Source organism: Alexandromys fortis, unplaced genomic scaffold (genome assembly GCF_014885135.2).
Source record: "Alexandromys fortis isolate MF-2015 unplaced genomic scaffold, M_Fortis_MF-2015_v1.1 scaffold_2_1_26212458, whole genome shotgun sequence".
Taxonomy (NCBI): Eukaryota; Metazoa; Chordata; class Mammalia; order Rodentia; family Cricetidae; genus Alexandromys; species Alexandromys fortis.
Genome location: NW_026067930.1, coordinates 8,851,961 through 8,874,074, shown reverse-complemented (window position 1 = coordinate 8,874,074; position 22,114 = coordinate 8,851,961). Strand labels below are relative to the sequence as shown.

At 50.3% G+C, this 22,114-nt stretch overlaps 1 protein-coding gene across 3 annotated transcripts in view; it reads left to right on the top strand.

The window, feature by feature from the left end:
* The first annotated feature begins 10,147 nt into the window (after positions 1-10,147).
* Positions 10,148-22,114, top strand: part of Ccn4 (cellular communication network factor 4) — a 30,530-nt gene continuing 18,563 nt past the window's right edge. For 2 of the 3 annotated variants that reach the window (XM_050145331.1, XM_050145329.1), the window contains exon 1: positions 10,150-10,382. In XM_050145331.1, the coding sequence (XP_050001288.1) occupies positions 10,314-10,382 (69 nt within the window). In that variant the 5' untranslated portion in view covers positions 10,150-10,313. Of the gene's footprint in view, positions 10,383-22,114 lie in introns of all 3 variants that reach the window. The other variant, XM_050145330.1, reaches the window with a different exon arrangement.

The following is a 22,114-nucleotide window of genomic DNA, read 5'->3' as shown; positions in this document are numbered from 1 at the left end:
CTTTCTGCATCAGGTCTATTCACTGCTCCCCATGTTTCTGAGCCCCAGTCACTTGTCATACCCACGGGACTTTTCACCAACTGAGCTTCCTGTTGCCAATGCTCCCCCAGTCATGTGCCTTCCCCCTACAGCATTCATTCAGAACATTCTAAAAGGTCTGAACCATGTACTTCTCCTGTTGACCCTTTCTAAGTGTTCCCTCAGAATGACAGTGCAGGTTTTCATGAGGTGAGAAGTGTTTAGGAAAACCTGGAACCTCAGAGTACTCTGTCATGCTGAAGTCTTTAAAATTCCATGAACATGCAGAACTCTGTCTGTCTGAGCTTCTAATAAATAGAAAGCCACACTCTCTGCTATCTAAGTGATCATACCCATAAGCTACCATCTACCTCTGACATCACCCTACTCCACTTGGTCTGAGTAAAAGCCCCCCGGATATTCCCATAATCGTTTGGGCTTGTTTCAACTAAAACCATAATGGACATAGTTGATATTGACTTTTTGCCTATATGTTAATTTCCTTAGAGATCAAGACTATGGCTACTGGGCTACAAAGATCCAAACTCCTTCCTGTGTCTGGTATACAATAGGTGCTTAATAAGCAAGGATAGAGTCTTTCTCTAAAGTACTCAGAGAGTTAGAGGGCAGATAAGGAGCAGGTTCTGGAATATTATCTCTCATTGGCTAGCCAGTGGGATGTATGTCATAATTTCTCTGCATCTCACTCACATTGTATGTAAAATGGATCTGGTGTGAGGAAAACATTTTTTTCTGTCATAAAGATTAATAGATTAACATGCAAGGTGCCTTAAATAGCACCTAGTATTGTATAACAAACAGTAAATAATGGGCTCTATTGAAACAGGGCAATTGTATTCCTCCTCCTCTTTCTCCTCATTCTCTTTCTCTTCCTCCGCCTAAAGTTGGAATCCTCTCCTATCCCTTTACCCAGAGACCAAACTCCTGTTCATCCTTCATGACCTACCTATCTAGGGTTTTGCCTCTTTGACACAGAGAACCTCTTGACCTGCCCTGATTTCTGTGGTGGCTTGTTCCCTTGCTTGTTTCTAGAGCCCTTCTGCGTAAGCTCAGGCCTGGTTCTTGGGTGAGCACACAGGCACGCATGGAACAAAAAAAAAAAAAAATGACCCATTTCACCCACACTCCATAAAAGGCAGGTAGAATTGGCAACCAGAACGCTGAGTAAAGAGAGAGAGAGAGAAGAAATGGTCACATTGTTTCAGCATGGTGACATTCTTGTCTCTCCCTGTGCCTGGAATCTGGACATAGGGCTGGAAACACTCTCAGATGATGCAGCACCCACAGACTCAACCCCAGAGTATGTCACCCTCCACAGAGGCATGAGGAGGAATCCCATCCTGTTCTTGTCCAAGATTCCCAGACAGTCTTGACAGGAAGATGCTGTGCTGGGGGAAGGGCTGTCTGGCTCTCACAGCCTCCTGAGTGTGTGAAACCCTGTGCTTTCTCTTGCCAGATTTAAAAAAAAAAAAAATCCTATCTGCCTCCAGCTGACTACACTGAGGCCAAGGGAAGTATCGCTTGTCACAGACCTGTTCTTTGTCCCCGCCACATGCTCCCTGTGCTCTGTGAGAGACCCGGTAGCCACCATCCTTCCCCCAACTCAGTCTTCTAAACTGTTAAGCCGTATCTGGCTCTGCCTGTACCTCCGCACATCTACTTCCTGTCCTCGGGGGAGCTGATGATAGATGTAAGGAAATCTGGCCAGAGCACACTCAGAACCAGAGCCCAGCTGCTCAGACACCCCTGAGTCACCCTGGTTTTGCAGGGTATGAGGGTAAGAATGGACTACAGTTGGGTGTGCCATCCTGCGGATGAGGTCTGAGGCTTTCTTGATGGGGCCAGGCCCTGAGCAAGTACACCACCACTTGTTTACTGTGGGCACCAACAGTGTGTCCAGAAAAACGTCTTGGTGATGTCAGTGAACATTTTGGGGTAACTAAAGCGGTGAATGAGCTCAAAGGTGTTGGGCCTCAACTTCACTTCTGTGGGTAACCAGCTCTCTGACAGGGGCTGACCTGTGCCCTCCATAAGACAGAGATGTTGAAAGTTTTACCCACACAACTCAGGTTTCTGTTACTGTCATAAAACACCATGGCCCCAAGCCATGTGGAGAGGAACTGGTTTATTTTGCTTTATAGCATGTAGTCTTTCCTGAAAGGAAATGAGGGCAGGAATTCAAGTGGAACCTATGGAGGAATGCTGCTTACTGGTTTGTTCTTCATGGATTGCTCAGCTTGCTTTCTTATATAACCCAGGACCATTTGTTCAGAAATGATACTACCCACAGTGAGTGAGGCCCTTCCATAATCCATCATTAACTAAGAAAGGTTTCCATAGACTTGCCTGTTGGCCAATGTGATATAGGCCTATAGACCTCACCTGAGGTCCCTACTTCCCAGGAAACCTTAGCTTTTGTTAAGTTAACAGAAATAAAGAAAGGAAAGAAGAAAGAAAAAGAGAGGGGAGGGAGGGAGGGAGGGAAGAAGGGAAGGAGAGAGGGAAGGAAGGAAGGAAGGAAGGAAGGAAGGGAGGGAGGGAGGGAGGGAGGGAGGGAGAGAGAGAGAGAGAGAGAGAGAGAGAGAAAGAAAGAAAGAAAGAAAGAAAGAAAGAAAGAGGGAGGGAGGGAGGGAGGGAGGGAGGGAGGGAGGGAGGGAGGGAGGAAAATCAGTCAGCATGTCTCACAATTTGAATTTGAGGGTTTAGCAGATCTGGAGCCAGGTTCTTAAAGGCACAGGTGCAGTGAAATGGTTTCACAGGAGCGGCTCCTTACTCCAATGTGACAAACCAGGAGAAGGAAGATCTAAGAAGACACAGGTAAAGATGTTTACCTTCAAGGCTAGGAGAGAGGCAGGCCCTGCTGAAACCTGGATCCTTGATTCAAAGACATTAAATTATTAGAACATAAACTTCTGTCATTTTGGTCAATAAAATCCACAGTATTTTGCACAGAGGCCCAGAGAAGACAATACTTTCTCTGACTCCTCCCTCTCCTCCCTCCATGCCTACAACATGGCACCCACTCTCCCAAGTTCAACTCCTCCCTCTACTTTCTCTGGTCAATCCCTGATTTATTCTTTTTCTCACTCATGAGTGTCATTCATGGGTGTCACCGGTATCTTCAGCACTCACCTGTGGAAGGGCATTTCATGGGTGTCACGGGTGTCTTCAGTGCTCACCTGTAGAAGGGTGTTTCATGGGTGTCCTGGGTGTCTTCATCACTCACCTGTGGAAGGATGTTTCATGGGTATCACAGGTGTCTTCAGCGCTCACCTGTGGAAGGGTGTTTTGCTTGTGTTCCACCTGGATATTAGAACTGATGCTGCTGGGAAGAGCTCTGAACTTGGTTTGGCACAAATGTGACTTTCCCCTCGCCCCTCCTGCTTCTTCCTCTTCCCCTCCTCCCTCCTCTCAGCACACTCTTTCATCCCCCCTCTCCTTCTCCACTTTGCTTTCTCCTCTTTAAAATCCTTCTTCTTCCAGTGTTCCAGTTCCGCCGAGGTAGATGGTACTTCCCTGGGAGCAGGGGACTAAAGTCACTTGAATTTTTCCATCATCCATAGCCCAATGCTCACCAATGCCTAGTTTCTTCTCTGGGTTCATCTTGGGGTCCATCTCCCCTTGTTCACCGTGGTTGGCAGCATCTCTCGTGTGTATCTTACAACACGTACCTACCTTGTAAAATGTGTGCCTCTGACTCCCTTGCAGGTGGTGGTGGTTGCTGGGGCTTTGTTCCCAATGCTCTTTCTTTAGTCACTTCTGGGTTAAGCCTTTGCCCAGTGTTCTCTATTCCTAATGGGATCTTGTGCTGTTACCACCCAAGGCTTACTCTCTCCTTCCTTGGGCTGCTCAATGTTCCATTAGAATTAGCAATACTGCAAGAGCATCTTCCCTCTTGATGACTACAGAGTGTATTCATTTTCTGAGAATCAGTGGATTCCATTGGCCAAGGAAACAAATGAGTTGTCTTTCTACCTCACAAAGGTGACACTTGAGGCCCTTAACAGAGTCTTTACTTCCTAAGGCAGACTCAAGGCCCAACCTCCACATGTTTTTTCTCCTTGGATCTCCTCTAACTCAGTGGGGACAGGGGCTGCTTGGAGACACGCTGATTCAGAAGCCCAGTGTGCACACCTAGGGCTCTGTATGCCTTGAGAGTTTCCAGTGAACCTGGTGAACAGGCCCTGAGAGATGCCCCCTGTCAGTACTGCACTGCCTCTGAAGCAGTCAGGGCCTGGCCTAAGCCTTCAGCCTGAAGCTAAATATCTCAATGAGGGATCAGCCTATAGTCAGATGTCACAGTGGGGCCCAGTAGAACCACGGAGTATCATTGGCATGACTCGGGTGTTAGGCTTCTCCTATCACCAACTGGATCTGATCTAAGTCTCTACCCCTCTTTCCGTTGTTCCCTAGAACCCCTGGCACCCAGGATGGAGGCAGTATGCCACCCGTTGTGGCAGCTGTACAGCAGCTGCTTTCTGTTCCCCAGCCTGGAATGCCTGCTTACAAGCTGCTGCCAACCTAAACCAGCCAAGAGCCAAGGAGCAGCATGTGCCCAGTTCTTTCAGCAAGTCTGCAGGCCCTCTGAACCACAAACGCTTCCTCCTGTGAGTATTCCAGAGGCTAACACCTCAGGAGACGGTTGCTCAGATGCTCCACAATATTTGGAGTTCGAGACCCTTGCATCTGCCCAAAATTTGGGCAGTTGTTAGTGACTTTTCTTTGGCTGTGATAAAACACCACATTCAAGGCAAGTTAGAAAAGTTTGTTTGGGCTTATAGTTCCAGAGAGTAAAGGGCCCATTGAGGCAGGGGAAGCATGATAGCAGGCATGGTGGTTGGAGCAAGTGTGAAGCAGAGAGAGCAAAGTCAGAACGGTATGACTCTGTAAACTCTCAGAGTCTTCAAATGCCTGAGAGCATGGGCCCTTTCTTTCTGAGTCTTGCCTCTGTGAGAGAGAGGAAATTGATGCCTACCTTGCCATGAAAAGGGCAAGCCCAGCCTCGGTAAGCAGCAACAGCCTATGTTACTTCTTGTCATACAGAACTGAGACACAGAAAGATGAAAACGCCCTTCAATTTAATATTGCTGAAAGATGAGAAAGACAGCATGCTTGGCCTTTTTTTTCTCTCTCTACCAGAAAGATGAAATAACTTATAACTGTGTGTGTATGTTCCTGGATATGTGATGTGAATTTGTGTGTGTGTGTGTGTGTGTGTGTATGTGTATGTGCATGTTCATGTGTGTTAGCACACATGCAATAATGGGAGCCAAAAGTGAACCTCTGGTGTCCATCTTGGTTTCAGGCACGTCTTCAGGGGACTATCTCTTAGCTGAGATGGGAAGGCCCACTTTCACTGGGTGTAGTCTTGTGTCTCAGGCTGAATGAACAGGAGAACGCAAGCTGACCCCCTTCACTGTGATGGGTTTTACCCTGGAGCTGTGAGCCAAAATTAACCTTTCTCCCTCAAGCTGTGTCTGCCAGGTACCTTGTCACAGAAAAAGGAAAGGCAATTAACACAGGGTTGCTCCCTGAGCCTGCAGCTCACAATTTAAGCTAGGCTGCGTGACCAAAGAGCCCCAGGAATCCACCTGTCATCACCTCCTCCATGTTGAGATTTAAAACTCATGCCACATTGAGTGGCTTTTGACATTGATTTGGGGTCTCGAACTCAGGTCCTTTGCCAACTGAGCTATTTATTTAGCCCCCACTCTTTTCTCATAATGAACACTTATTGAGTGCCTACTGCATGCAAGACAAGGTCAGCCCACCGAAGCATGGAGATTCAAAAGGGCCGATGTGTCCCCAATGGCCAACAGCAGCCATCTTCCCCCATCTCAGACCATTATGGCTAGAACCTAGACCCCAAGTCATAGAATGAAATATTGGATCCCAAAGCAGATGTTCCATACAACCCAACCCCAGCATCCCTGGCTGCAGTCACTACAGGCATTAGGTGGACCTCCAGATAAGGACGTTAGATGTGAAAGTTCATGGGTTCTGGGCCTCCTGCCCTCCACAGAGGCACTGTGGGCACAAGAGGTATGGGTGTGGACTCCAGTGTGACAGGTACTGAGATCGGAGGACACAAGGGAGGCAAGCTTCCATCTTGGTCTAGAAAAGGCATCATGGGATGCTGTCAAACGTGCTCAGAGACTCTTAAGTGCTTAGAAGCAGGGTCACAAGACCCTGCAGGAGCTGGGAAAGGCATCTCTGCTGGATTTCAGACCCCTTTGCATTTGGTTTTGAAGTGTAGACAGGTTGTATCTGCTGGTCACACCAGCAAAGCTGACTAGAGAAGCATTTCTTGTCATCTCGTTTCAATGTCTCCTCCCTGACGTGCGCGTGTCCTTACCAGAGCAAACCAGCAAGACTGTAGACTTTACCTGGCGACCAGTGATGAACGAAACTGGAGATCCCGCCTCACACCACAGCCAGCCTCAGGGAAGGGATGCTGAGAGTGAGGGCTGAGCCTAGGTGCCCCAGGCTGGCAACACAAGCTGAGCGTCCCTGATAAGCCCAAAGAAGATGATGAACAACCATTTGCTCAACCTCTCCCAGGTGTTGAGGACCAACCTGTGCATCGGGATGCTTGAGGCAAACATTATCCTTCGTATGGTTTAAGTAACCTAGGCTACCATACCAAGGCCCTTGCTTTCCCCTTTTTCCTCCCCTTATGAGTAGTGACGTGTCCTAGGGTTCCCTATCTGTGGCTAGACTTTAGCAAGTCAACATCAGCTAAGGGACCTAGGAGCAGAGACGGGAAATGAGAAAGACTTGGGGGAAGCAGGAGGCTGGACACGGTAGAACGGTAACCTTGTTCCTGTTAGCAGCTAGTTAAAGCGGTAGCCCAGAGCTCCCTGCGTGGTTTGGGTCCCAGGAAAGGAGGGGGTGCCTGGGCCCAACAGAGCTCAATCCACCCACAGCCACTCAAGGCAGCTTTTCAAATCAGCCAAGCCGCTAATGTGTATGCTGAACAGCCAGCCCGGGCCTGCATAGACCTGGCCCTCTGCCACCTACTTGCAAGCAGTGTGGGCTCCCAGCATGTTCATGGGATGAAAAAACGACAAACAAACAGGCTGTGAGCAGATCTGATACAGATGGAAGCCTCGGGGCCTCTTGGTACCTGGTTCCGAGACTGGGTCTGGAATCTTCTGTGCATCTGGCTCTGGTCTGGCTAGCCTCAGTGCCTGGTGGAGGAAAGCTGTTCTCTGACCCTATTCTGGAAGCCCTCCCCCCATCCGCTCTTTGGAATTTATTTATTATTTACAGCTGCTCCGGGAGATCTGCCAGGACACCTCCTGCATAATTACAGCTCCTGCTGGTGCAGGGAGCCTGCCTGAGACGAAGTAGATGGCAGAACTTTGATAGGAACAAGGAGACAGCCAAAAGTAGTCCTTCTATGACCTGCACACGGATGGCGGGTTTGGGTGTGGGACACAAGAATGCCCCGGGCAAGACTCTTGCCTTGGGAATGTTACCAGGACAGGGGCCAAGAAGGTAGAGATCGTTCTACAGACATGGTTTGGGGAGGGCACTACTGAGCGCACACACACACACACACACACACACCCTATCATCACCATCACCATTATCATCATCATCATCACTTTCTCGGTGCCAGGAGCCACAGGAAGGAAGCAAGAACACAGAGAACTCGTGTGAGGTCTCCAAGGCCACACAGCTGAACGTTGTCAGGGGGCAGGAATTCAACCCAGTTGTCTTTGGGTATTACTGGTCCATCCATGAGTCACATGGGAATGGCATCAGGTATGATGATAGCCAGAGACTGAGTTCTGAGAAACTTTTAAAAGGTGAGAGGCTCTCTGCTTCTGCCTTGGGGGATTGTAGGTACGTCAAGGCCACTCACTGGAGAATAAGATATGGGTAAGGCCTGAAAGTCAAACACGGTGGACACTGAGGCAGCCATCGGGACCCTTGTCCTAGGAAGATGTTCTTGGAGAACGCAGTGCGAGTGGAGATTGAAGGAGGCTGTGACACCTGCCATTGACCTGGGTCAATACCCCACTTACTCCCTGAATTCAGTACCGGAATTAAACTCAAGTAACTGCTCTCTGTTGACACAAAATGCTTGCCAGATATCTCTTCTCTGGGCCTCAGTTTCCCCAAAGACAGTGTTCCAGTGAGCATTTTTAAAGAAACAGCTGCCGGGAAGTTGATGGAGACACAGGACAGTCAATCACCGCAGCTGGAGAGATGGAGCTGGCTGTCCCTAGAGATGAAAAGAAAAGGGGCTCATAGGACACAGGGAGGGAGAAGACCCGGAACAGAGGAAGGAGCCACAGCATGTGTTCTGTAGGCTCAGCTTGGCGGGCTGGAGATGCAGAATCCTCAGAAGCTGAGGTGGCCCAGGAGGCCTGGGAAATCTGTTCCCGACCCTGTGCATGTCAGCAATGAGGATGATCTGGTGTGTGAGCCTTAAAATTGCCCAGCGCTTCTGAGTTTGTCCTGCCTGGCCACAACACAGAGGGAGTTGTAAGATGGTCCACAGCATGGGGCATGTCCATGCTCGCTGTCCGTCCAATGACTCTCTGGTCCCCAGTACTTACGGAGAGTCCCTTAATGTCAGCTGCCAGCACGCTGGCCTTAAAAGGAGTCCCAGCTACAGAAGCAATCAGATGAGCTAATGAGAAGAAAATCATAAGCTATTGGGGCCATCGACCTCAAGGCTCCACACTCCTGCCCTGCTTTGCTTACATATATGATTTTCTTCAATTCTCAAATATCAGTTAGTGTGAGTTGGCTGCAAAGAACATAATACCTGACTACGAGACTAAGACTAAGGCCACGAGCTGCCAATTCATCTCACGTGTGGTTCAATAACAAGACAAACTCCCAGGAACCCTGACTTTTTCATCAGTCTCAGCCTTGTTCTTATATCAAAATGGCTGCTCCAGCTCCAGCCATCACAATGGATGCCAGGGAGAAAATGAGTAGAGAACCCTCTTTTCTAAAGAAATGAGGTCCCTTTTAAGACTTCCTCTTATGTCTCACTAGTTAAAATTGGGTCAGAGGCCCAGTCTGAGTGAATGACTCAATAAACCATCAGAGTCACCTTTTGGGAGTCCTGTCTGTGATGATCACAAGTGATTTCTGTGGGTACAGTCACTGCTGCTCCAAACAGACAGCATCCCCTGCTAGTGAGCTGCCAGGAAAAGGAAGGGAGATGAACGTTTTGTGCACAGAATGGAGCACAGGCAGGTAGCAGTAAGGAGGTGCCATGGGCACGGGACAGAGGGATGGTACTCAAGAAGGAGAGGAGCCCCTGGCAGGCATTGGCGGGCAATGCGCAGTAGATTACCCACACTGGCCATAACACCCCTCTGAAGTCTGTTCTGGTCTCTCTGGGATGCAGTAACAGGTTAGTGTAGAGGAGAAACTGAGGCAGGAGGCTGAACAGTGCTTGTGCAGAGATTCTGAACTACCTGGGGTGGATCTGGATATTCTCTGATCCCTTCTCTTTGGCAAGCAAACATGACATTTCTTTGACTAGGTCTAGAAAGGATAAGGACCAAGGCTGGGAGCCCCATCCCACCAAGAAGAAGAAATACCCAAAGGCACTGAAGGCAGGCTGATGGGTTAAGGAGTCCAGGCTGAAGAGCCAGCTGAGAGAGGCATTGCCACCAATGTCCATGGCCTTGAGGAGCAGTGCAGACCCCACTGACAGTGCACACCTCCAGGCATGGCAGTGGTAAAGTCTTGTCATTTCTGGGTGGAGCTGAGTCAGAGGTGGGAGAGACAGGGAAGAAAGGCTAGCCCACGGGAAGAGGGCAGTGAGACAGAGGGGAATCTCTCCACACTCAGACCCCTTGCAAAGCCCCCACAGTGTCTCCAGCATCCCCACCTCCAGCCTGGACCCTCCTGTTTCCTCCCTCCTTCCCTGAGAGCCTGAGCTCTCTGAGAACATGGAGGATGCTGGCTGAGAATTCACCTCCCCATGTGGAGTCAATCCTGGGACTTTCCCTTTAAGAGCTGTCAGAGCAGGGAGGCTGGCCAAGCTGGGCTGGAGGTGGGGACAGAGGGAAGAAAAGGAGAGAGAGGGAGAGAGGCAGGAAAAGTTTTTTTAAGAGGAAAATGCAGGGCTGGTCTGTTGGCCTGACGTCAGATGTCGCTTTCATAACCCCCCCCCCCTCGGGGGCTGAGGAAGGCTCTCCGCTGCTCTGATGGGCCAGCCCAGTTCTGGCCCCGCTCCCCGGAGAGGCATCTGCATCCTCTGGGCTGAAAGGTAGCGCCTGTGCCGCTGACTTCCAGGCATGAGGTGGCTCCTGCCCTGGACGCTGGCAGCTGTGGCAGTCCTGGTGGCGGGCAGCGTCCTGGCCACGGTGAGTCCTGCCTGGAAAGGATTGGTGAGGGGGACCTGATCCCTTCCCACCTGGTGATGAGGCCAAGGGACTGGGGGTCAAGACAAGATGGATTGGAATAGTGCCCTGAGAGGGGAGAGGGCTGCTGGGATCTGAAGAAGCTGGCGGAGTAAGGGGCAGAAGGAGCACCCCTCAAGAGAGAGCCAGTGTTCTTTCCTTTATTTTCATAGAGTAACACTCAACAAAATAGGAGGTTGGGGGATCAGCACTTCGGACTGGCTGTGTGATCTGGGGTGGATCATTCACCTATTTCAGAGCAGCATAAAATGAGGGGGTTCCTGGGGAGTTTGAAAACCCCAGGACTGTGAGCATCAGTGCTCCCAAGAGGAGAGGTGCTGGGAAACCCCAGGAAAAGCTAGGAAGGAACCTGCCTGCTTCCAGCAAATTCCAGCTAAGCAAGCAGCACTTGAGGGGTGGGGGGGTTGCAAGCTGCATTTGTTGCCACCTTGAGCTCCTGGGGCCCTCCATGGTTTGTTCAGTGAGTGTGTTCTTATCCTGCCATTCCCAGAAGGTTTCTGGAGGCTTCTCTCCCACCTGGGTCCAGAGGGAGGAACAGCAGTCTGCACCCTCGAGAGCCAGGGGAAGCAGACACGTGGCAAAGTAGGAAGCTTGCTGGAGCAGAGCACGAGTGGGGGGGGGGTGTGGCTGGGCAAGGGGGCAAGCTGCTAGAGGCAGTGAGGTTAATGCTAGGCAGAAGGGAGGCAGCCTGGGGCAGCAGGGGGAGCACTGAGTCTGAGGCCCACATGAGAGCCAAGAACCGTGGGAGAAAGAAGCAAGACTATTGCCATGGAATTATGCCAAGGGTTTTTTGGGGGGCTGTCATGCCTATTCATAATGAGGGGACTTAGAGTCAGGGTTAGCTACCTGCCTATGCATACACAAGCTCAGTCTATTCCCAGTGAAGCTCAGACCTGACTAAGACTGGGTAACAGGCACCCTAAGGTGTTGCATGCATAGAATAAACCTGACCGGTTTGTACCCAAGTCCTCTAGCCCTCTAGCATGGTGCTTGTGGGTGCCAGCACCTAACCCTACTACTACTAATAATAGTGATTATAATACCAGCTCTGTCCACAAAGGATGGCCAGAAAGAAGCAGAGGTTTGGCATGACTCGGGACTTGCCCAGGGTCAGGATGAGTAAGTGGCCAGGGTCAGACACTGTGTCATTGCCTCTCCACTCACAGTCCTCCCAACATCTCCTAGTCTGGAGCCCAGGAAGGAAGGAACTATGCCTGCCTCTGCCTCAGGCCTGGATGTGACTGGGTGCGGGCCTACAGGTGGCTGGGCCTGGGAGGGCCGGGTGTGGATGGAGAACTGGTGAGAATATAGTCAGAGTCAGGGTGAGGGCACGGGAGGAGAAGCTTATGATAAGTCCCACACTGCGGCCTGCTCCCTTGCCGCCAGAGCTCGTCTGACTGCCAGACAGTGGGGGACAGAATCAGAGCTTTTCAGGGGATCTCAGCAGAGAGATCTGGGGTCTGGAGGGACATGGTAGTAGCAGGGGGCGCTTCCAGCAAAAGCTCCCAAGCTACCCACCCCATCCTTTTAGGGAACGTGAGGCCTCTTAGTACAAAGGTCTGGGGTTCCCGGACGGCCTCAAAACCCATATCCACTGACACGGTACCCTTAACAGTAAAGAGCTGGGATCTGCCCAGAAGGTGGCCAAATTCTACACATGCCATCCTCCAGAAATAATACAGAAAAGGAGTTCAAGTCCAACAAGAGGCCAGGGAGCCCCGTGGAAAGAATGATGCTCACTGGCCATATGGAAGGAAAAGTATGTGGGAAGTGAGAATTGCCAAGAAGACTTCGAGGAAGTGGGCTGGGAGGGAGACTGTCTGATATGCATGGAAGGAGGGGGAGGCCAGCTGGGGAGGGGGCCATCCAAAGGGGAGGAGGCACAGCCTGAGCTCAGATACCAAGCCCGCTACGTATGACAATGTTGTGGTTGACACTCGGGGTGAGGAACAGTTTGTTTTACCTCTTCTTTCGCTTGGAAAAGTGTTGACTGCCCAGTGGCTAGGAGGAAGGAGGTAATGTATGTGAGCCTTCCCAAGGACTGTGTATCCGGTAATTCCCACCCATGTGCCATGCCTATGCAAAGAGAGAACACTTGCTTAGGTACCACCAACACCTTTTGGTGCTCAGCATCTCTGAAATTCCTGTCACAGTAATAAGAAAATGCAACCATCCTCCTATGGAGATGCCAAAAGCTGAAGCTCAGAGAGGTTAGGTCAATCACCCAAGGCCACACAGCTAACAGTCTACGGATATGACATTTGAACTTAGAAACAGTCTTCTTCAATGAAGTCTTAACCCTGCTCTGCGTCCTTGTGCAGAAATGGAACACATGTAGGCTAGACCCCAGAAGAACTGGCAGGTTGGTGAGGCCGGAGGTTGGAGACATCCACACACGTGTTAGAATCAGGGATGGGAGGGGACGAGGCAATGTCTTTCAGAATGAGTAGACTGGGATGTGGGTTCTGCAACTGGCTGAATCTTCTCCTCTCTTGCTGTCCATATGTGTGGACTGTTCACACAATTGTGTGGTGTGTGTGTGTGTGTGTGTGTGTGAGAGAGAGAGAGAGAGAGAGAGAGAGAGAGAGAGAGAGAGAGAGAGAGAGAGAGAGAGTTTGCTTGAGTAGGGAATGCAAACTTACTCTCTGTTCCCAGAATATCAGGGACCTGGGCGTGTGTTGAAATTCTCCCTGTAAATGAGGAAGAGCAGTGGTGTGAGTTGGCAGCTCCTCCCACCCTTACCTCCAGATCAGAGCCCTGCAGTGCCTTTAAGTCTCTGCCTGGCTCAGCCCCACCCCAGGCTTGTCAGGGAGCTGCAGGAAGGCTGCTGACAGTCAGCTTCCCTCTGCTCCCCCACACCCCATATGGCATTTATTCAGGGATGGGTCTCAGGAGGGCTCCCTGCCCCATTGACAGTCGTGTGACCCACCTTTGGGCTGGACAGACCTCTAGTCCTTTGGCAAACCCACATACCACACAACACAGGGTTTAGTGACAGCTCTGTCTAAGACAAATGAACAGGGAGCTGCCAAGGCTGCTTGGTGCCCCACTATCTCCCACAAACCACAAGACTCTCCCCCAAAAGGGCTCCACTGAGAGCAAGGGAAGGAGTCATAGCCATAGCTAGGCTTCCACAGCCCTAGAAGTCACTAAGGGTTGGGCGGGTGACTGTAAGGTCTCAGAGTTACGCTTTGGTATGTGAGCTGTTATGGTCAGCATATTCTGAATGGCCCACTTGCCAGTCCCTGGAGAATAAGGATGGCCCACTCAGTTCTGACACACGGCTTTAGTCTCCCTGTAGACCAATGCATTGGAACATTGCTCACTGAGAAGACAGAGTGTGTTGTGGTCCAGACCCTCACTCACTGCACTTTGCAGCCCCCAAAAGCCACGCTGAGTGGTCCATTGGATAGCAGACATCAGTGGAGACAATCCAGGGCAGCAGATGTTCTAACTCCTACCGACTCCTGTTGACTGGATATGTTTAGACTGTGCTTTGAGTTTAACAAAACATACAATGGAAGTCAGTTTCACCTGCTTCTGGTTTCTTTTGATATAACTGCTAGAAAAGTCTGTCTGTGGTTTGCAAATGGACACAAGGGTACTGGGTATGGGGAGGAGGGGTCAATTCGGAGAGTTCTGAGCCAGGTTTAGAAGCCGAGCGTCCTGGGGAAAAGGATCCCTGATGCAGCATTGTCCCTGTAAAGATTCACCCTAGATTCCAGGGGTGGTGGGTGTGTGGAAAGATGGAGGGAAGGAGTAGCGAGCAAACACATGAGGCCTGAAGACTCAGCAAACGGTCCCATTGTCCCAGCAGCAATGCTGGATCCCAAGCAAGTGAAGACCCAGACTTCAGGCAGACCTCTAGTCCAGGAGTACAGGCACTAGGGGGACTGGGCTCACTACCCTACCATGCATGTACAGAGCAGGACAGGTGTCTGCTATCCAGGGCTCAGAGCCGGGAATTTTCTAAGGCCTGTTAGCCAAGTCTCTGGCCCTGAGAGCCAAGTCAGTGAGGACTCCAGGGGACTGTGCAAGAGAGGAAAACGAGCGACATAATGCTGCTGCTGGTGACGATAGTGGTAATGACGGTAATGGTGACCATAGCGATGGTGGTGATATCGGTATTGTGATGATAGTGAGGTAGTGGTGATACAGATGGTGATGACAGCAGAAATCGGGAAGATGGTGAGGACGGGGACTAAGGTGTTGATGGTAATTCTGGTGATGGTGAGAGAGATCACGGTGATAATGATGGTGGAAGAAATACTAAGGATGTTTGTAGGGTGTATGTGTCTCAAAAAGCTGAGTCGGGGCAATAGCCCCTCCATTCTGACTGTAGGACTCACAGCTCATCCTCTTGCTTGTTCTATTGGGAAGCAGGAACACGGGCATGGGGTCTGCATTAGGTGGTTAAGGAAACGTGACGCCTGCCTGGAAGACGATTTCCTGATAACTCAAGCTTGCTTTGGACTTTAGAACAATGGATGAGATAAATTATTCTGTGTTCGCATGCTGATATCCTGACATTCATTGGCCGGGGCTCCCCTTCCTCATCCTCTCTCCTCTACCTTCCTCCCCACTGCTTCCTCCTCCTCCTCCTCCTCTTTTCCATACACGAAAAGGAGAAGAAGCCTGGAGGGAGGAAGAAGGTAGAAGAGGGAGACACTGGGCCTCTGAAAGGGATAATGGACATTCCAGGGATGCGATTTGATCTTGGCCCGCCCACTAGCCTGGGATCTGGAGGCAAGTCCAGGCGAGGTCTGGTCTGCGCTGTTGCCGATCTGCTGGGGGCAGGGAGTGGGAGGACAGGGGCCAAGATCTAAGGGCTCCTCCAGGGACTCTGCCTCCAGTCTATGAATAAAGAGAAGGAAAGTGGACTGTGAGCTTCGCCAGGGCTGGAGAGTTCTGAGGGGGCTTGCAGGATAGAGGAATATTTAAGAAAGCTAAACCTGAACCCTGTCTTTAGCACAATTGCCGTGCGACGCTACGCATATCACTCCTCTCCCTATGTTCATTTTCTGATCTTGAAAGCGAGGAGAGGTTGAACTTGACTCTTCAACTCGCTTCCTGCGGAAGCTGCCTGGAATCCACATGTTCATTTCTGGGGTCGAATGACCACCAAACAAATTGCAGGACTTGTACTGGCTAATCTTCACAGTTGGTGTTGAGCAGGGGTAGGGTGGGGGTATTACTGCCTTCCTGCAGAGAATTGCTAATCTTGCTGCCAAAACCAAAGTGTCCCTAGTTGGAGTTAATGGGCATGTTCCTCTCTCCAGGTCCCAGGGCTGTTTCTCCAGTCCCCGTGTTCTTCGTAAATCTACAGCTGTTACCTGTTGTCCTGACCACAGCTAGCCCAACCTGACCTTGTGTGTGTGTGGGGGGGGGTGTCCCACCATCTTGGTGGGCATAGCAGGGCCCTTAACCAGCTCTTTCGGCCCATAGATGTTTTTCAGACTCATTCTTCATGACTGCCTTGTTCAATTTTTTTTTTTAAGACTGGGGTGGGGTGGGGGTTTCTTTGTAACTTTGTAACTTGTTCTGAAACTTGCTCTGTAGACCAGGCTGGCCTTGAACTCACAGAGATCCACCTGCCTCTGCCTCCTGAGTACTGGGATTAAAGGAGTGCACCACCACCACCTGGTTTACCTTGTTCATTTTAAAAACTATTTCCCAAGTCATTTTCCCAATTCTCCATTCTGTATACATATTCTGGTTGTTCTTCCATCCCAGCCTTGTCCCTCTGTGCCACGAGTGATACCTACTTGGGACACCTCCAGGAGCCCTTCCTCACATCTCCAAGTAAAGCTACAGACATCCCAATAAATCTTATCCTTGTCACGGGGGAAGGGAATCACATCGCCCAACTGAAACGGCACTGGCCTTACCCCATGGACCTCTCCTCTGCTCAGACCCTGGACTCCTTCGAAGCCAAACACCTCTTAATTCTCAAGACATGTGAGCTCCTTAAGCCTTTGCACGTGCTGGGTCTTCCACAGACGTAGCTAATGCTAGGTTCCTTCCTGGTCTGGCATGACCCCTAATGGTCTGTCAGTGACTATTCCAGCACAGCATGGATGCTCAGGGCCAAGTTCACAGTGACTCATAAAGCCAGGCCAGTCCTAGTGGGGGTTAGGCAGATTGCACATGAGGAGGATGGACAGGAAGGGGTGACCAAGAACCTTTCTAAAGTGGAGATGGCCTGCTGGGGAGGGACAGGGAATGTTGAAAGAGGACCTGACCCAGTAGCTAAGAGGCCAAGACAATAATTAGTAGCTGCCAGACTTGCTACCAAATCAAGAGTCTTGAACTCTGAGATCTGCCTGTTTCTGATTCCTAAGTGGTGGGATTGAGGGTGTGCACCACAGCAGCCTAGTTTTATTGGGATTTTTCTTAAACTCCCCAAAGAAACCACCTCTACCTAGGAGCCCTGAGGCGGCAGTAGCCAGGCTGTGGCTGCCTTCATTCCTCCCTTGGTCTTTTCACGCTCTTGTCTCCTCAAAAGGAAGAGTAGTGAGCATGTATCGTACCTGGAGGTTAACAGAGGTTTTAAGTGTTCTGTCCTTTGCTTTTGAGATTGAGTACTGATATACATCTCAGACCAGCCTAGAACATTCCGGGCTAGTCTGGAACTCACAGTCCTTCTATCTCTGTCTCTCAAGGGCTAGGTTTACAATACTGTTCACCACGCCTTGCCTCTGTACATTTGAAGAATGAATGAGTACTGTAAGTTTGGAAACATCTTTGTCTCGTGCACCTTTTATCCTCTCCACACACAACTGCCTTGTCCTGCCAGAGGCCCCCCAAAATGCAGTGTATAAAATGGATGGGAAGAAGATTACAAAGTTTTTCGTGTTCCTTGTCCTGATCCCTAGCCAGCTGGCAAAAAGACTTGGGGCAACTTTCCTCCCTGAAAACCCTCTTGAATGTGCAACCTGGGGGTCCAAGGCTATGTTGGGATGGGGAAAGGACCTGCCACTCATGCCTGGCTCGGGCCTCAAGGCTTGGAGCCAAGATCCTCCCACGCAGTAGTCTAAGTGACTAGATGTCCTGAAGCTCCCACAAGGCTCTGGAAAAGTAGCACCATTCAAAAAACCAGAAATACAACAAGGCAGTGAGACCCACAGGTTCCTGTAGTACATGCCACAGCCTGGGCCCAGGCCCACCCTATCGCTCACCTCCTCCAGAGACTCTCTTTTCAGAAACTGCTTCTAGGCAGGGAGACACCCTCCCCAGAACCCCATCACTGGAACTTAGAGGTGTGCTCTACCATTCCTGCCTCCACACTGACCCCTGGTGGAGCATTTAGGCACCGCATTGCAAAGGCTACAGCCAGGCTCTCCATCCTGTCCTGCTATTCCCTGAGCATTGCCCAAGTAAGCCCTGGAACCTGTGGGCATGTGGGAGGTTTCCCCTTGCGGGAGGAATGGATGTAGCCATTCCCTCCTCTTTCGGGGCCTTTTGGAACCAAGGATTATCCCTGTTGGGTTACAATACTGCAGTGGTCCACGCTTTGTCAGTAGAGACTTAGTGCATAAGTGTCGTGGGAAAGAATAAATGAATGAACCTGGATGGATGAGGGTGCGGTGCAATGACAAACTGCACATCCATTTGCACAGCAAGGGGAGGCCTTCTGAGTACCCACAGGTTCCAGGGGCACACTTGGGCAATGCTCACAGAACAGCAGGGGAGGCTGGAGAGCCCAGGCGAAACCTTTGGAATGCTGTGCCTAGATGTTCCATCAGGGGCCAGCTAGCAAAGACAAGTGCATACTCTGGGGAGACACTAGGTCAGACATGACTCACGGGCAGTGAGACCTCAAATGAGTTCCTTCAGCTCTCTGAGCCTTTGTTTCTTTTGTTGGCGATGGGGCTGAAACTTCTCATCAGGGCTGATGAAGGGCCCTGCCACTACCACCTTTTTACAAATAAGGAGGAGAGTTCAGACAGAATGACAGCCCCCAGTGCCCAGCCCTGGCAGTGGCGAGGATGGGAGGTTATCACGTGAGGTCCCCTCATTTCTCTGTGTCGTCTTACCATTGGACCACTCATGCCCTAAGAGAGGAGAGACAGACATCACTGGGTCTCCTGTAGGGTCCTTTCCACCTAGGCAGGATTCCATTTTCTGATCCCATGTCTTCTATTGGGCACCTTTATAAAACAATGAAGTAATCCCATTGTGTGATGCCCAGAGGATTGACTTCGCTTCTGGCTCCATCTAGAATGATGGACCATGCTGCCCTACCCTTACTCACTGCTCACCTGTAAACAGCGCATGGCAAATGCGCATGCAGGCTTTCCCACGGTGCTGGATGTTCCTTCTCAACTCCAGTCAGCTTAGGCATTCCTGTAAGTATGACGGCAGAGATTTCGCTCTGCCTACCAATTATCCCCTTTGTCCAGAAGTGTGTGACTCTTAGGGACATTGCCACCAAGCTATTTTCAGGCACTTTAACAAACTTTCAAGGGCTATGATGAAGTTCTATCCATTGCTTCACCGCATTTTGTCCTGAGAGGTAAAATAATGATGTGTGTCCCCTAGCTGCGTCTGATGGCTCTGTGTAGGAGGGTTTTTTTGGGGCACTTTATACTGTGCATGAGGTTTAGGCTTCACAAGAACCAAATGCTAAAGCAAGAGGGTGACCCAAAGCTCTGCCCCGTCCCTAGCCGCCACCCATTGTTCTCAAACCATTGTTCCTTTCCTACACTCTTAAGAATCACAATGACTAAAGGCCAACTCAGGCTGTAGGCCTGTCTAAAAGAATCCAGAGAAATCAACTGGAAACAGGGCATCTGTGTTGATGGTGGGTGCATTCTGAACTAGCCAGAATGAACTGCCCAGCCTCCTCTCTAACGGCCTAAGTTTGGGTTTCTGGGGGCAGTAATGGGTTGTCAGTGGACTCTGGTTGTCAAGGTGATTCTTTTTGGTAGGCAAGAAAGTTCAGGAAGTTAGTTCCATTGGGCTTTGCGCCTGCCAAAGACCCCTGAGCAGGCAGTGGGGAAGGTCTCAGAGTGGAGAGGGCAGGCAAGCCAGTAGCCATGGATCTGGGTAAGCCAGCTATGACTGAGCGTGTACTGTGCATTCCGTCTGGGCGGCATCTTGGGCATGCCACTTTGTCCTTGTCTTCCCATTAACACGGTAGCATCTGCAGGGTCTGGTGCCAGAAGCACATTGTAAAAGAAGTTTTATGTGAGCAACTTCAGCTTGGAAAGACCAAGCCTTTTTTTTATTTTTTTATTTATTCCTGTCTCTGTCCTTCTTAGCCAGCATTCTCCTTGCTTGCTGATTTACTTTCTCTTTCTTTCTTAAGAGTAACACAGGGTGCAAGTAACATTGTGTCTGCAGAGATCAACCTGCCTACTTTCAGAGTAGGCACCTTGGCCCTGTGAGCTGTAAGAGGATGAGAGCCAGATCTCTGAAGAGAGCACAGAGTTCATGCTCAGAAAAGCAGGGGCAGAATCCCAAGAAAATTAAGAGTGTGGGAAGACGGTCTTATGGGTCCAGGGCAATATCCCCCAAAAGGAGGGTGCCACTGGGGGATCCTATGGCAGCTTAAAGAGCACAAGGGGCTGCTTTTTTGGGGGGGTCACCAGGAGATTCTCCCCTTCCTTCCACTTCAGCTAGGGCCATACTCCCAGACCATGTGAGACTAAGCTTTGCAAGTTATTGAGCTTGCCTGCATGCCTGTTGCTTCCACAGGACAGCAATGGGCTTGCTGATTGCGTTCTGAGTACAAGGCTCATCAAGTCCTGCTCTCTTTGGCCACCACAGTCCTCGTGCTGGGTTTATTACATGGGCAGTTGAGTTAATTGCTTAAAACCTTCAGGGAAAAGGCTGGAGAGCCGGCTCTGAAGTTATATGCACTTGTTCCTCTTCCAGAGGACCAGTTTGGTTCCCAGAATCCATGTTCACCAATTCACAATCCCCTATGACTCTAGCTCCAGGGGCTCTGATACCCTCTTCTCATCTCCATGGGCACCTGCACACATGTAGCATACACACATATAGACACACACACAAATAATAATAATATAAAGCATTATTTTCTAGAGTTTTGGGCATAGAGCAGCTTGGTCCCATCCCTTACTCCCTAGGTAACCTTCTACAGATCAATTGTCAGGTCACCAAGGTTCTCTGAGGTCCCAGCTCCTCACCACTCTGAGGAAAATCAGCAGCCCCCCTTTTTAATATGTTAGGCAGTTTGTGAGCTAGTGTGTGTAACAATGCTACAAGGAGCACCCCATCGATATTAGCTGTAGAAACCTCAAAGATGTGTGTATGTGTGTGTGTGTGTGTGGTTTATTCACCATAAAACAGGGGAATGGCAGGGAAATGTACCTTAGTTCATCTTTTCTGCTGGCACGGGCATATTAATACCTACTGTGTGCCCAGCTCTGTGGGGCCTGATCTTTGCCCCCATCATTGCCAGCTATTTAGTTTTTTAATTGTTTATTCATTTTTATTTAGTATCAGAGTGTACATGTGTACAGGCCAAAAGACAGCTTCAGAAGTTGGTCCCCTCCTTCCATCCTGCTAAGACAGAAAGTAGTCTCTTTCTTTCTACACATTTGGGGCTAGCTGGTCCACAGGCTTCAGGAACATCCTTCTCTCTTCACCAGCCGTCTCACTATAAAAGTTCTGGGATCACAGATGAATGCCATCATGTCTGTCTTTCATACGTGGACTCCACGGGTTGAGCTCAGGTCATCAGACTTATTGACTAAGACATCGCACCAGCTCCAAGGTTGCCTCCCCAGACAGTATCCAGAATGTCTTTCAGCTAGTTTCTTCCATCAAGAAATTCTCCCTTCGTGCACAATAGTGGCAAGGTTACTAAATCCAGCAGACATGAGTTCTAATCCCTGTTCTGAGATAGCTAGGTGTTCTAGTCATTTCATCGATCTATAAAATACAAATGATATGCCTGTTGCCATGGGGAAAATGAGGTAGTCTGAGTAGCAGAGAGCCCATTCGATGCTGGTCCCAAGTGTCCTCAGGAAGGTGGCTCTCAGGAAACAGGCTGAACAGCTGGGGGCTATAGCATAAAGTTGTTCCCTCAGGGATAAGAATGCCACTTCAGAGGAGCAGACTGAGCCTCAGATAGAGATTCCTCATGCCACGGGAATGATGACAAGCAAAGGCCTGGCACAAAGGTTCAGTGTGTTTTGCTCCGAGCCCACATCTGCCCCAAGCATCTCCTGCTAAAATCTCTTAGTGAGTGAGGCCTTCAGGACTATTCTTGGCCAGCGTACTCAGTGGGCATCAGCAGCCAATCACCCTTTGCCTCTTCACACCCACGCTGGCTGACACACAAGCCGCTGCGCTCAGGACACTGCATGCCACCAACTCAGGACTCAATCCCCTGCCCCCTTCTTTCCACTAGGTCCACTCTTGCTCTTCCGTCATGGTTTCATGGTTTCTAGAGCCTTGGCACTCCTTGGAGAAGTTGGCCCCACCTTGTACACTTCCACGTTCCTTCTCTCTACTCCTGAAGTCAGGTGTGTTGTCTGTTTGCTAGCCGCCCCCCCCCCCCCCCCCCCCCCCCCCCCCCGCCCCCCCCCCCCCCCCCCCGCCACACACACTTCAGCACCCACTCCGGCACCCAGTGCAAAGGAAAAGCTAGAATTGTGTTGAGTCAACAAACAAAATGAATGATGTCACTGTAGCGTTGATCA